The following is a 14,659-nucleotide window of genomic DNA, read 5'->3' as shown; positions in this document are numbered from 1 at the left end:
ACACTGGTACAGATGGGAACTGGAAACACAGGGAAGCCAGGGTGGATGATCCCCTCAGGACCAGTGGTGTGAGTGGTGATACTGGGAGGGTCCAGTGTGGGTGGATTGGAAAGGGGGGACCTATTTCAAGGATCTACATATGACCTCCTCCCTGGGAGACATAAAACAGAAAAGTGGGGGAAGGGAGACGTGGGACAGAGCAAGATATGACAAAATAATAATTTATAAATTATAAAGGGTTCATAGGGAGGGAGGAGTGGGGAGGGAGGGGGAAAAATGAGGACCTGATGTCAGGGGCTCGGGTGGAGAGCAAATGTTTTGAGAATGATGAGGGCAATGAATGTACAAATGTGCTTTACACAATTGATGTCTATATGGATTGTGATAGGAGTTGTATGAGTCCCTAATAAAATGATTTTAAAAAATCTAGAAAATGATGGCAACATATGTACAAATATACTTGATACAATTGTTGTATGGATTGTTACAAGAGCTGTCAGAGCCCCCAATAAAATGATATTTTAATTTTTAAAAAAGATCAGCAGTTCAAAGCCACCAAGTACTCCTCCAGAGAAAGATAAGGCTGTCTGTCCCCATGGAGACTTCCAGACTTGGAAGACTGTACGGAGTCACTAAAAGTTAGAATCAACTCAATGGCAATCGATATTTGGTTTTTACATCTCCAAAGTCAGATAAGACACAGAAGACATTTTATTATATCATCCCATATAATACTACCACCAAATACGGGCATTCAAACTCCAAAGAAGTGGAAGGAGGGAGATAATTAGAGGATAAAAGTGAAAAAGCAAATGAGGGTCCTCTCAAAAACCTTCCACCCTCTGCAACCAACTCAGAAAGTTGGACTTTGCTCTAAACCAAGATGCCCCCCCAAAGTTTTCATGTGTTCTCATGTGACTAATCAGTAGTTATCCAATAAGTCTCCAAAAGGCTGCTGCATGCATATAGACATGGACTGCCAACCTGTCACTATATCCATTTTCAAGGAACATGGCATTAAAGCCTCTAGATCAATGTGCATTCATCACACACTTATCTTTTATCATAATATATTTGCCTAGATATGGAATTGTCCCATTCAGAAAACTATCAAGTGGTTTGGGTACTAGTTGCATAATCACTCAGACCATTTGAAAGCTAAGAAATCAAAGGTCTATAATTCACAAGCAAAACCTTAGAGGTCCGAAGGAAGTAACGCACACAACCTGCATGCTTACACCAGCAACAATGAGCTCCTGAGCAGAATCAACAGAAGAGATACCAACAAAAATACTTACCATGGCTTAGTCCTCACATCTCCCCCTACCGTGTGCTATGTTCGTACATCTCAGCTCTCACTTCATGGACTTCCTATTCTGAAAGAGGTTTAGCACAAGCCTTCCTGATGCTTTTGCAGATACTGCCCTTACAGCAAAAATGGGCTCTTTGAGCAGAATCTGATGCAGACAGTTGCTGCAGCGGCACTTCCTGGTAGTCCTTTGCACCTGGATTGAGGAACTCAACACACACACATTGCCACTGGGTCAATACTGACTCATAGCGGCCTCTCTCTGGGTTTCCAGGAATGCATCTGTTTATGGGAGTAGAAGGCCCCGTCTTTCTCCTGGGGAGCTGCTTTGGTTTTGAACTGCCAAGTATGCAGATCGCAGCTCAACACATAACCACTACACCACCCAGGTTCTTCAAAGGACAGAGGAAAGGCAGGTGAAATGAGCATCCAAATCATCCATGCAGCTTGTTTCCTTGCTTGTAGTTCTACCCAAATCAGTGCAAATGCTTTTGTTCCTATTTGGGGGAGGGGGTGGGGATGCGGGGTACCACAGAACATTTACAAACTTCATTTGAACAAAGCAGAGTGGAGGGGGGAGGGGATATAAAAGAAGGAATGAGGGGAAGAACTAGAAAGGAAAGGAGAAAAAGATGACATGTACTAAGACTAAGATCCCCTGAGGGGTATACATACTTAATTGCTCGACTATTAAGTTGAAAGGTTGGCAGTTCAAATACACCCACAAGCACCTCAGAAGAAAGGATGAGCAATTTGCTTCCAATAGGTTTTCAGCCTTGAAAACCAGTGAAGCAGCTCCACTTTGACACACATTGAGCTGTCCAGAGTCAGAATGAACTCAAAGCAAACATTGGGTTTGGCTTGGGTTGGTTGGATTGTGGATCCTGGCAAGATGAAATCCTTGACAGCTTCAATCTTTGCTTGGTTTCTCATGATGTTTTCAGTTGGTCTAGTCTTGAGGGTTTGGGTTTGCTTTACATTGTTTTGGAATCCATTATGAGCACGGCCATCTTTGATCTTCACCAACAAGTGCTTCAAGTCCCCTTCACTTTCAGCAAGCAAAGTGGTGTCCTCTGCATTATGGCAGGTTGTTCACAAGCCTTCCTCTGATGCTAATGCCATATTCTTCTTCATATAATCCAGTATATGGGATTATTGCTCATCCTTGGATATCTTCTAGATGGTTGGCCAGGTAGATTCCCTCCAAATTCCTTGGCATAGACTAGTGAATGCTTCCAGTGTTTCAGCCATTTGTTGAAACATTTCAATTCAATCCCATAAATTCCTAGAGCCTTATTTTTTGGCTACTGCCTTCAGTGTAGTTTTGACTTCTTTCTCTGTAACATAGATTCTTGATCATAGTCTACTTCTAAAAATGATTGAATATTGAACTGTTCTTTTTTGCTATGGGAACTCTGCTTCTTGTGGACTTGTCTTAATTTTCTTCAGCTTCAGTTTTAATGTACAGATGAGCGATTTATGGTCTGTTCCATCGTCGGCTCTGACTTGGTCTTGGCTGCTGATATTGAACTTCCCTATTGTTTATTTCCCCAGAGATAGTCAACTTGATTCCTGCGTATTCTCTCTGGCAAGGTCCATGTGCACAGTTGCCATTATATTATGGAAAAAATATATTTGAAATTAGGAGGTTGGGTTTTTAAAAAGTCTATGATGCTTCTTTCCTATCACAAAGGCATTATTTACTGACTTCTATCCCTTCCTCTTTGTTTCCAACTATTGCATTCCAATAACCAATAAGTATCAATGCATCTTGATTGCATGCTTGATTAAATGCAGACTGAAGACCTTAGTAGAACTCTTAAATTTTCTCATCATTAGTTTTAGTGGTTGATGCATAAGTTTGAATAATAGTTGTATTAACTAGACTTCCCTGTCAATTTACTTCCCTGATATTGTACTTCAAGATAGATCTTATAATGTTCTGACAGTGAATGGGACATCATTGTTCTTGGATTTGTCATCCCCAGCATAGTAAACCAGATGGTTTACTGTGATTCAGAATGGGCAATTCCAGTCCATTTCAATTCACTAATGCTGAGGATGTTGATCCTTAGGCATTCCATTTCATTTTTGGTGACTTCTAATTGTCCTAGATTCATATGTTGTGCATTCCACATTTTGCAGCTGTTTCTTCTTATTTTGAGTTGTGCCCACTGGCTAATGAAGCTCCTCGTGTTTTACCATATGAGAATCATCATGGTTTACTCTACTTTGAAAAGTTCCTTAGTCAAATGGTGAGGGTCTTCCAACCGGAGAGGCTCATCTTCCAACACTATATCTGACAATGCTCTGCCACTATTCATAATGTGTTCAGTGAGCAATTCCTCAGTAGTGGGAAATCTTGGCACCATTCATTGATTCCGGAAGTAAAGCGCCTATTCCTTCTTCATTGTCTTAGTCAGGAAGCTGTGCTGGGACATATTCACTTTTGGTAATCATGTTGATGCTTGAAATAATGGTGACATCGCTTCCAGCATCACAGTAACACACAGGCCCCCACAGAATGACACCCTGATAGATAAATGGTGGAGAATAAGAATATATGATTCTTACTTAGCCTTCCTTTAGTGCAAGAAGGGGCTCTGGTGGGATAGTGGGTGATGCGTTGAGCTTCTAGCCAAAAGGTCAGTGAATTGAAACCACCCGCCACTCCGAGGGAGAATGATAAGTGTTCCAACTCGTATAAAGATGTCCCAGGAACGCACAGGAGGCAGTCCTACTGTGTGCTACAGCATGCCTAGGAGGCGGAGTGGACTCGTGACAGGGAGTGCTCCATGTCAGAAGGTGGCCTGGGGGTTGTGTGGGTATGGCACTGGTCTGATCACCATGGGTGGTCGGTTCATCAGCTGCTCTGTGGAAGATGGGGCTTTCTGTTTCTGAAGAGTTGTAGTCTGATAAACCAAATCACGGGTCTCTTCTTGCTAGAGTCAACCCAAATACAGGGGATCTGGTTGGTTTTTAAGTGCAAAAGGAGCCGTGGAGGTCACTGCTTCAAACCCTCCAGGTGATCCTCAGTGAGAGCTAAGGTGATCCGCTCCCAGGACGATTTACAGCCTTGGACACATTATAAGACAGTTTAACCCTGTTCTATGGGGTAGCTATGCATTGGAACCAAGGACACACAGTCAGTGTTTTGTTTTTGGTTCAGTGCCACAAAATGCTCAGAGCCTTTTTGATGCTTCTTGAACTCCCTCCCAGGGAGACGAATACCGGAAAAGTGGATGTAGGGAGATGGAAGATAATGTAAGATATGGAAAAAATAATCTTTAATTTATCAAGGGTTTGTGAGGGAGGGTGGGGGGGAGGGAAGGAGAAGAAATGGGGAGCTGATATCGGGGGCTCAAGTGGGAAAAGAATGTTTTGAACATGATGATGGCGCCATATGTGCAAATGTGCTGGACACATTGGAGGAATATATGGATTGTGATAAGAGATGTAAAAGCCCCCAATAAAAGTATTAAAAATAAATAAACAAAATAACAACAATTATGGGGAAAAAAACCCTGCACTGCAGCTGTTGCAAATGACTGTGACAGAGAATTGCTTGTGAACAGGGGTAGCTTCAAGCCTTTCAAAGCAGAGGCAATTTTAAGTAGCATTAAAAGAAGACCGGTTGTGCATAAGGTGAATGCTCGTCACCAGGCACACACTTTCAGTTTTTGTCGTTGTTTGTTGTCTTGCTTTTAATGAGACATTTTAGACATTTTAAAGATCTTGTTTTGAATCCACAAACTATATAGAAAATATTTAAAAGTCAGTACTATTTTTACCATATCGCCCATATCAAATATTTACATTTATTAAAGAAACTTAATCTGATTACTTTAACAGTCCCTTTCTTTACATTGTTTAGAAAAATGCAAGTTAAAAATGGTGACAATAGCTTAAATGGCCGCTAAAAGCTCTGTAATTAGGAAGTGAGTCAGTTTCTAAATCGTAAGCAACATTAGACACGCTCTATGAAGAGAAAAGAAATTACAGAAATAACTTTGGATCAAACCTAATAAAATCAAACGAGGAAAAACGGATAGAAAACACCAGGCTTTCTTCATTGCTGTTGCTGCCCTGGGGTCAATAAGGACTCAGAGTGACAGAGTCGAGGTGCCCCATGGGACCCTGCGCGCTGTACACTTTTAGTCTCCAGGTGGGTTCAGACCTCTAACAGGGAGAGAAACATTTCCAAAACACAAGTTGGATAATAAAATTCCCCAGATCAATACCCCTACATGACTGCCTGTCATTAAGTAGAAAACCCAAACCCGCTGCCATCAAGTCATTTCTGACTTATCAAGACCCATAGACAGAGTATAACTGGCCCTGTGAGTTTCCAAGGCTGTAAATCTTTACTAGGCCCAGAGCACCATGTTTATTCTGCAGAGTGACTGGTGGAGTTGAACCACTGACCTTGCAGTTAGTAGCCCATCCCATAACCCACTATGCCACCAGGGCTCCTTGACTTAGAGGACTAGAAAAACTTTATGAAGGAATGCACATTTGAATCTGGCCTTCAAAGATCTTTTTTTTAAAAAACATTTTATTAGGGACTCATACAACTCTTAAGATCTTTAAAAGGTGGAATTGTGGGACACTTACAGAACATCATTATAAACTTCTCATGGAAGCCAGACTTTCTGGAGTCAGGGAGGCTGAATGAACCCCTGAAACCATTGCCCTGACAGCATCTTTTTGCCTTAAACTAAGAATATTTTCTGAAATCTTCTTAAAACCAAACAGGAATGTACCCTGACTAGTCAAAAATGCCTGTTTTGAGCCTCATCCTCCCTTAAGAACTCTCTCTATGGGATTGAGTTGGTAAAAGCAACCAGAAACATTAGATAGAAACCTTAGGGGAGAATGGGTTCATGTTAATGGTGGAGGGAGAGTGTAATCGTAATCAATGCTACTGTACATGTAGGCCGAGGTGCATGGGGTGTGTATTCTCCTATGTGGATCCTTAATAACAAATTCTTGAAAAATAAAAACAAACTGGAATTGGGATAGGGACAGGTGGCTTCTCCAAATGGAAAGAGTTCTTTGAATTATTATTTTTAAAGCTTATTCTTAATTGAGAGTTAATACCTGTAATTGGCAGTCAATAGCTATGTCATATCATTCTGCCGTTCAATCGCATCAGGAAGTATTGTATAAAGACACCGCAATCCGTTTCCAAGTGTTCCTTTCCTTCTTGGACTCTTTGACACCAGCTCCCTTTTACTGTCTGCCCGCCCCCGTACCGCACCCCACCCCCAAACCCTTATTCTACTTCATGTCCCTATAGGTTCATCAATCCTGAGTTTTGTAGACCCCCCCAAAAATAGAACCAAACTTCAAGAGGGTGACCCTGATGAAGAGACTTTATAATTAAATGTCAAGAGCAGGGGTGGCCGGGGAGTGTTTGGGGAACAGCAGGCAGTTCCTCTGGCAGAGGGCCAAGGTGAAACCAGCGGTGTGTGTGAAGGAAGCCCAAAGGCCTGAGGTAGCAGCTTAAGCATCGGATTTAATGTGACCAGCAGAAGGTTCGCGGGAGTTTCGTGGCGGTGGATCAATTCCATGAGAACTACACTCTAGGAAGGCTAATTTAGAAGGGACTTTTTAGGAGGGAGGGTTTTGCAGCATCCCCAGGGGAGTAAGCCGCCACTGAATTCCCCAGGACGATTGCCCAGGGCTGGGGATCGCCGCAGACAGAATGCATTGGAAAGCAAGTGTTTTCGCTTCCATTCCCTGGCCTGCCCCTAGCCCCGGGGAGCAGGGCTAATGTTGACTTGTTGCTTCCTGGGCTTCCTTTAGCTGACTTATATTTTCCATCGTGTGGCCATAACAGACGTGTAGTGCTAAAAAAATATCAAAATTGTGAGGACTTTGGGCTAGAAATTAGTTCCATTCATTACTTGAATCTTGATTATATAACTTCAGTCTCTGTTTCCTTAAATCTGATCCACCTTTTGGGTGATAGACTTCCCAAATATATTCAAACCCTCATCTTTTCATTTCTCACAGACCCCACTGCTATTCCTGAGCCTGGTTACTCTTGCCCTCACTAGATTACAACACACCCTACCCTGGGTCTCCCTTTCTCTGCGTAACCTCCTCCCAGTCCTACACCCAGAAAATTCTCCATTCCGCAGCCTGAGTGATCCTTTATAAATGGAACTTAAAGCACCCCTCTGCTGAACACCTTCCACGGACTCTCCAAATCAATTAGGACATAAAATCCAATAGATAGCCCCAGGTCCTTCAAGATCTGCATGTAGCCCCCTGTCATGACCTCTCCCAACTGGGTACTCCACCCGCCAATTACCCTACCCATTATTCAGTCAGACCCCAGCTCCCAGCACTCCTGGTTCCCCCACCACCACCAGGCTCTACCCTTCTAGTGACATAGCAAAGAGTTGGCTTACTGATTATGTGCATTGTTTATTATTGATTTCCTTCAACTAGTGGCTAGCCACACTCCAAACCCACTGCCACCATCACCTTGGCCCCCATCATCCCAAGGCCATGGAGGGTCCAGGTGCTGTATACCTTTATGAGAGTAGATCACTTCTTCTTCATCTCCTTGGGCAGTCAATGAGTTCGAACCGCCAACGTTGCCGTGATTAGCAAACATGCAACCCATGCAGCCACAGAGCTCAAAGAGAAGTGAAGCTGATGAAAGACGTGAATCGGCGTGTGTTTTACTCACTGGGGCACAACCGTCATTTAGCGCTGTGAGTCTCAATAAATGTCTATTGTAGGAATGAACAATCCTCAGGCAGGCTATTCCGTAATAATACGTAAAATTAAATTTAGGAGAAAAAAATAGGGAGGAGAGGGCTTCCTCTCATTTCTCTCCTAAAGTGAAAGCTACAGACTTCATCAAGTTTCCTTTATTTTTAGTCATCTTCCCAAATGTTCCCCATGTTGAATGTCCTGTGACTGAGTGAGTGTTCTTCTGACTACCAAGTTGACAAAGCCTTCTTGAGAAGGCGTCTAGAGTAAAAGTCCTGCTCACTGCCAGGAAGTCTCTTGAGGGTTTTGAGTCTCTTGAGGCATGAGATCCAGTTCCTTTGAAGCTCAGTCCAAATTGGCCTGGCACTGAGCTTCTACTGCTTGCAGGCGTGGTTGTTGCTAGGTGTGGCCCTGTGCACAACAGAGCAAAACACTGGCTGGTGACTGTACAGCCATCCGAATGGCTGGCTGATACAGTAAATATTTAAGATTTTGTAAAAGTCCTTTAGAACTCATTTTCCAGGATGGTCATGTTTATACACTTTCGCATTTATTATTCCAAAGCATATGTTCATTCAAAGCATAAGTTCCCAAAATGTTTTAGAAAAAAAATCAAGTTCGCTTGTTTGGTTTTGTTGTTTCAGACTTGTCTACCACAGGAATGGCTGTCCTATAGAATTGAGACAAGCTAGTAATTGAATTCATGCTCTGGATAAAATAAAAAGCGTATCTGTTATTTTAACCGAGGTTCTTGCATGTCTGTTTTTTCCGAAACAAGAGAAAACAAACACAAAATCTGTCTGGTAAACATGCAAGCAGGAGGGACATACTCTCTTTCTGAGGGCGGGAGGAGCATGTACATGTACAACACCTCTCTGACTGATTCCAACGCATATCTTTAGAAAATACTGACCCTTAGTGGCCTCTAAGTTATTCCTCCCTTAAAAGCAATTCGCTTTTTAAGAGGCAGCATTGGACTGATTGTGGAAGATACATTGTAGACTTGAGTTCAACAGGGAAGAGGTGTTTTCTTGATAAATAATTATTTCTTGGTCTAAAGTTCTTTCTTACACATATATGAGTGTATCTGGATTTGTTTTTCTCATCAACCCAGCCCAACACACTGATAGATCGGAAAATTCTACAGCGACATTACTAAATCATCTTGTAAGCACCGCCCCCTTCACTTCAGTGTTTGTTTAGACACAGGCTTTCCCTGTGATTCTCCTGGAACATCAAGTTACACAGTCAGCGTGCAAAGCAACTGAGCCAGGATCTTTCATCTAAAAAGACCATGTGGTTGTTTTCAATTTTATCAGATAGATTTCTAGGTGCCAGGCTATACTTTGTAGGAGTGACTTGGGATCCTAATTCTCTATTAGAAAACTGAAAATCACAGTGTTCAGAACTAAAAGAAACCCTCAGAGTCATTCTGGGCACCAGAGTGAAAGAAGTGAGACCCTCATGAACAACCCTGTATGACTCAAGTCCAAATCGGGGCCAGACAAGAGAGAGAGAGTGAAAATAAATTAAAACATGTGCATCTCTAACCAGCACCATTTTTGAAACCTACTGTATACGAGATCAGCAATCTCTTTAGAAACAAAATAATAAAGGTAATTCTACAGGAAAAAAAATTTAATTGATAAAAAGCTTCGAAACATTTCAGTAACTGGAGGTATCATTACATGTCAGTGATACAGAAGGTGGGGAAGTATTTTCTAAATTTAGAAATGTATTTTAAAAGAAAATAAATATTGTATCAAGGAATATTTTAAGAAAGGATATATGCTAAATCCAGTTCAGTTTCCTTCTTACTTGGCTTAATTTGGCTAATTCTACTTCGTAGAGATTTTTACAAGCATATTTATCCAACTCAGATGTACTGTGGACCTTGACCACTAGCCAGATAAATCAGATGAGTGATCAATATTCCCAAATGAAGGGCACGTAAAAACAGCGGCAGTCATTGCTTACTAAGCAATGGGAACTGGCCAAACACATAGAAAACACATTGAAAAGTTGACTTTGTCATATAAAATAAAAGTCTCTGTCAGAAGAGGTCTGGTAAGTGTCTGAACTTTTATAACTACTAGAACTTGCCATTTACTGGTGCCCACGGCTGGGTAAGCACCATGGTATGAGGGTGAAGCAGTCCATATGGCCAGACAGACTGGGAATTTGTCTGGTGGTACAGACTTGGCGCTTCTTCCACTGGGCATTTGGCTAGACTATTCAACCTCTGAGCGCCTCAAGGCTTTCATCTGTAAAACAAGGAAACTACTAGTGGACTGTATCATGATCTACATTTCCCCAGAAAGCAACAACATGAACAAATGGAAGTGATGGTAAATCAGACATGTTCAATCAAGAACGTATTTATAACAGGTAACCACAAGATAGAGTTTAAAGGAAGAAGAAGTCATGAAGTAGGAGAGATTTGCCTCACTTAGAACTTACAATGGAGTGGTATATAGAATAACAAAGAGAAAAATCTTTCAAATCAAAAACAGTAACAAAAAGGTGGAAGAAGAAAAGAGAGGAGAGAAGGTAAAGACACGGGTACAAAACGGAGGGAAAGACTTTAACAAGCAGATCACAAAAGAAAAAAATCCAAATGGGCAATAAACATGAAAAAAATTCGAATTACAAATGATTTGTCAGAGTTGTTTGGGGACTGCATGATTATGTATGAAAGTACCTAGTATGGAATCTGGCACGTGGTCGCTGCTACTCTATAATCAACTTTTCCAGTGATCCTTTTTGACCTGCCTCGGGCCAGCATTATGATGGTCATGAGTATCCAAATATGAGGCAACATCCCATGGTCCCCACATCCAGCAATAATCTGAGCTTCCACCAGATGATTTCAAAGCTGAGCATTAAATATGGACCCCTTCCTAGTGAATGCACACTCACACGGTATCTTTATCTAATGTACAACACTTCATTACGTTGCCCGGCTCTCATTCTCTCCTTAGGCTTTTCTTCATCCCCTTCAACCTCCTGAGAAACTGCATTTGCTCCATGGCTGCTACTTTAATTTAGCTGTTGTAAAAAGTCACTAGCCAAATGTAGTGATTTCATAAGCTCTTGTCACCTTAGAAGGGGTGGAGTCTAGCCTGTTAATCAGGTTATAGTGTGATGACCTCATTTGGAGGGAAAAGGGAGATAAATAGTTCCCTGGAGGCCAGGTACACTCACTCCCTGAGAGACATTCCTGCTGACACATGGAGCTCCGCTGATAGAGCCGGAGCCCTGGAGCTGGAGGAGTCATGTGGAGACCACTGCCAGTGTTGAGACATCTGGAGACCCCTGCCAGCCTTGAGATGTTTCCACTGCCACTGGATCCACAAGACTTTCCACCCACTGACCTGTGATCATCCTGCATTCGGTGTCATTGCATGTGTTGCGTGAGTCTGAAGAGGAATTTATAGATTGGTATCAGACATATGGGCTAATATTGGACGTGTGGACTTGACCTGGACTGGGCTGGATGTCTTCTTACACATATATGAGTGACTATGAATGTGTTTCCCTAGTCTGCCTTGACTAACACACCAAAGCAGTTGCTATGAAACGGTGTCCCTGCGTGCGATCAAAGACCAGAGGAAGGCATGCTGCACGCACCGGGGCAGAAAGCGCCTCCGAAGAGTAGGGAGAGGGTGGTGTCTCCACAGCGACTTCAGGATCTTCCTGGTCACTCTCGCTGTAGCGCTCTACAACAGAAAAGAAGACGCTTCCTGTGTTAAAACTGCCTTCGCTCATTCCTGAAGTGTGAGCAGAGGCTCCGCTCCATCTGGTTATTACCATTTCAATTCTATACACAGAGAACTTTTATAGAAAACCACCTGGTGCAGAGGGGTTACATAAGAGTAGGGGGGAAATTGATGATCCAATAAAGGTTTCTGCCCTCCAAGAAAGTCCAACATTCTGGAAGAAGACCTGACTGGAGCAGAGGGAAATCAAATCATGCTTCAGAACAACTCCTTAAAAAGCTTACCATCAGCAGTGGTGATTATTGATTGATCTTTGGAGTTATAATGAGCTGAACTTGGCAGGATAAGTCAAGCCATCAAGGGCATGCACAGAAGGAAGGGAGAACCGGGCACAGCGCAGACAAAACCAGATATATGGAGATCCTAAAAGATCTGGTCCGCTGGGGACATATCAGCGAAGGTCTAAAACACCAGGCTATGGAGAAGATTTTTGTGTAATGTTTTTTGGTTGTTTTTTTTAACTTCACAGTCTATACATGTACTTCATTCAATAATAGAATGGGTGTTTATTTTATGGAAAAGAGAACCCACGTGACTGTGACACTGATGCCACAGTGCTGTGTTCTATTTCTTTATTGTTTTGCATCAAGTTGCTATTCTTCCGTGTCTCAATTTGAGGCTGAATGAGTCTGTTATCAAGATACAACTCCCTTCTTCCATTCTAGATTAGTATGTGATCTGAGCCTTCCAGAAATAATATAGGCTTAGACACCTGGTCAAGGTGTAATTGTATCTCAAAGGAGAATTAGGCTCCAGCAGTTTCTGGACACTGGAAGCTACAGGCTGAGCTAAGAAACCCAGGTGTGCACCAGTCTGAGAGTCTGACTTACAGGACTGTAAGCCAGCAGGTGGGTGATGAGTGTCAGTGTGCATCTGGTGGAAATATTGAGCTCTGAAGGAGGAAACAGTGGGATGTTCGCGATCGGGCTACATCATGACTAGATCAGGGAAAGTCAGGTCTGTGAGTAAGATCTCGGTAAATGGGGCAATCAGACATTTGCATGGGCAACTGTCAGAGCTGCCTCGAGATGTCAGTGAAGCCTACGACTGCCAAAGTGTAGGCGAAGTGTGAACAGAGCTCGTCGCCAGCACGGGAAGCTGGATTCCATAGTAGGGGGACTGTGAGAGTTCGTCTCTCTCTCCATAATTTTGGATCATCTTAAATGCCAAAGTGTGTTTCATCAGGAGCAGACTACCCGTAGAATTTGACATGGTTCATCCATGCTATTTCAGATTTTCTGATATACTGGCTATATTTTTAGGCCTTGAAAATAGAAGATACCTTCATCCTGTGCAGCAGATGCCTGATGGATCACAGCCAGTCCAAGTTTGTTTAACCACCTGAAATGCAAAGGGAAAGAAAGCATTTGACTACAGAGATGGGTCCTTACCTGTTCACCTGCCCCCTACACTCGGGGGGCTGGGGGTGTCTTGGGCCATATGTTACAAAGAAGTCATAACTCCAATGTCAGGCTCAATGTTTCCTGACATAGCAAGAGTCCTTGGGTGACACAAATGGTTAAGTACTCAGTGACTAACCACACACATGGCAGTTTGGACAACCCCAGAGGTGCCTCAGAAGAAAGACTTGGCGCTCTGCTTCTGAAAGGTTACACCTTCAAGAAACCTACGAAGCGGAGCTGTTGTCTGCAACACATGGAGCTGTCAATCATTTGGGTTGGGTTTGGTTGACTTTGCTTTGGTGGTATGAAAGCCTAACTAAGAGGTCTATTTTCACAAGCCTCTCCTTCCTCAAGGCATCCATCCTTCCTACGACCACAAGATGCGGTCTATCATTCAGATGGGAAATGTGTGTAATCAAATTAAATTCCAACCCACCACCACCAAGTCAATTCCAACTCATGTTAATACTCCAAACATTTGAATAAATTTATCTCCTATTGTAGTTGGGCAACTGAAATTTAGGGCCACCACAAAAAACTAGATCATTTAATTTAGTCACCTGACTATCAAATGTGGCTCTCCATAATTCTAAACCCTATCAATATATTTCAGAAAGCATGAAGAAAAGATGATTCCTTTTGAAACTGGTAATATTATTATGCCACTGGTTTATGTGACAGTTAGGTGATGTGAAATGAACTTGAATTTTTATGAAATTGTAAAATGGAGTCCAAACTGTCAATCACGTCACAGCCTCAGGAGCCTCCTAGGGGTGAGCCTTCTTCTAAGAAGAAAGTGGAAACTTCCCCCTCTCGCTCTGCCCTTCTGCCTTCTTGTCTGCTGGAACTCTCTGCCTCCAGGGGGACCCCCCCGGGGGGGCGCCTGCCCCTGAGAGCTGGAGGCGTCCTGTCATGTCTCCACTGACCGTGGACCCACGGGGCTCTGCAGTCTCGGCCTGTGATCTTCCGTTCTGTGCCGCCAGCATGTGGTTGTGGGAGTCTGAAGAAGGACTTATAGAATAGTGGACTTGAGTTGGACTTGAGTTGGACTTGAGTTGGACTTGAGTTGGACTTGAGTTGCACTGGGCTATGATGCCTTCTTAAAATACAATTACTTCTTGATATAAAGCTCTTCCTTATACGTAGATGAGTGTCATTGATTTTGTTTCTCTAGACAACCCAGTCTAACGCACAATTGGTTAGCAATCAATAAGTATTCCTGAGCTGGCGGAAGTTTTAATTCCTTGAAATGATTTTGAGTAAGTTAAGAATTAGCAATAACACATCTATTGATATTTTTAAATTCTCTTGGTATTCAAGCCCACTGAGCCATCAACAACAAATATAGAACTAGACACCACCTTCAAGAGCTCAACCTTGGCTAACCATTTGGGGCATAGGATTTCCTTCGTAATTTATGTATGAACATGAAAGGGGAC

At 42.7% G+C, this 14,659-nt stretch overlaps 1 protein-coding gene across 1 annotated transcript in view; it reads right to left on the bottom strand.

Annotated features, from left to right (window-relative positions):
- Positions 1–14,659, bottom strand: part of IPCEF1 (interaction protein for cytohesin exchange factors 1) — a 144,052-nt gene that overhangs the window by 48,661 nt on the left and 80,732 nt on the right. The window contains exons 8-9 of the mRNA XM_075554215.1: positions 13,100–13,158; positions 11,669–11,757 (exon numbers count right to left, since the gene is read on the bottom strand). Coding sequence (XP_075410330.1) covers positions 11,669–11,757; positions 13,100–13,158 — 148 coding nt within the window. The remainder of the gene's footprint in view (positions 1–11,668; positions 11,758–13,099; positions 13,159–14,659) is intronic.

The sequence above is a fragment of the Tenrec ecaudatus genome, chromosome 7 (assembly GCF_050624435.1).
Source record: "Tenrec ecaudatus isolate mTenEca1 chromosome 7, mTenEca1.hap1, whole genome shotgun sequence".
NCBI lineage: Eukaryota > Metazoa > Chordata > Mammalia > Afrosoricida > Tenrecidae > Tenrec > Tenrec ecaudatus.
Note: the sequence above shows the minus strand (reverse complement) of the source record. Positions and strands in the feature narration are given on the sequence as shown.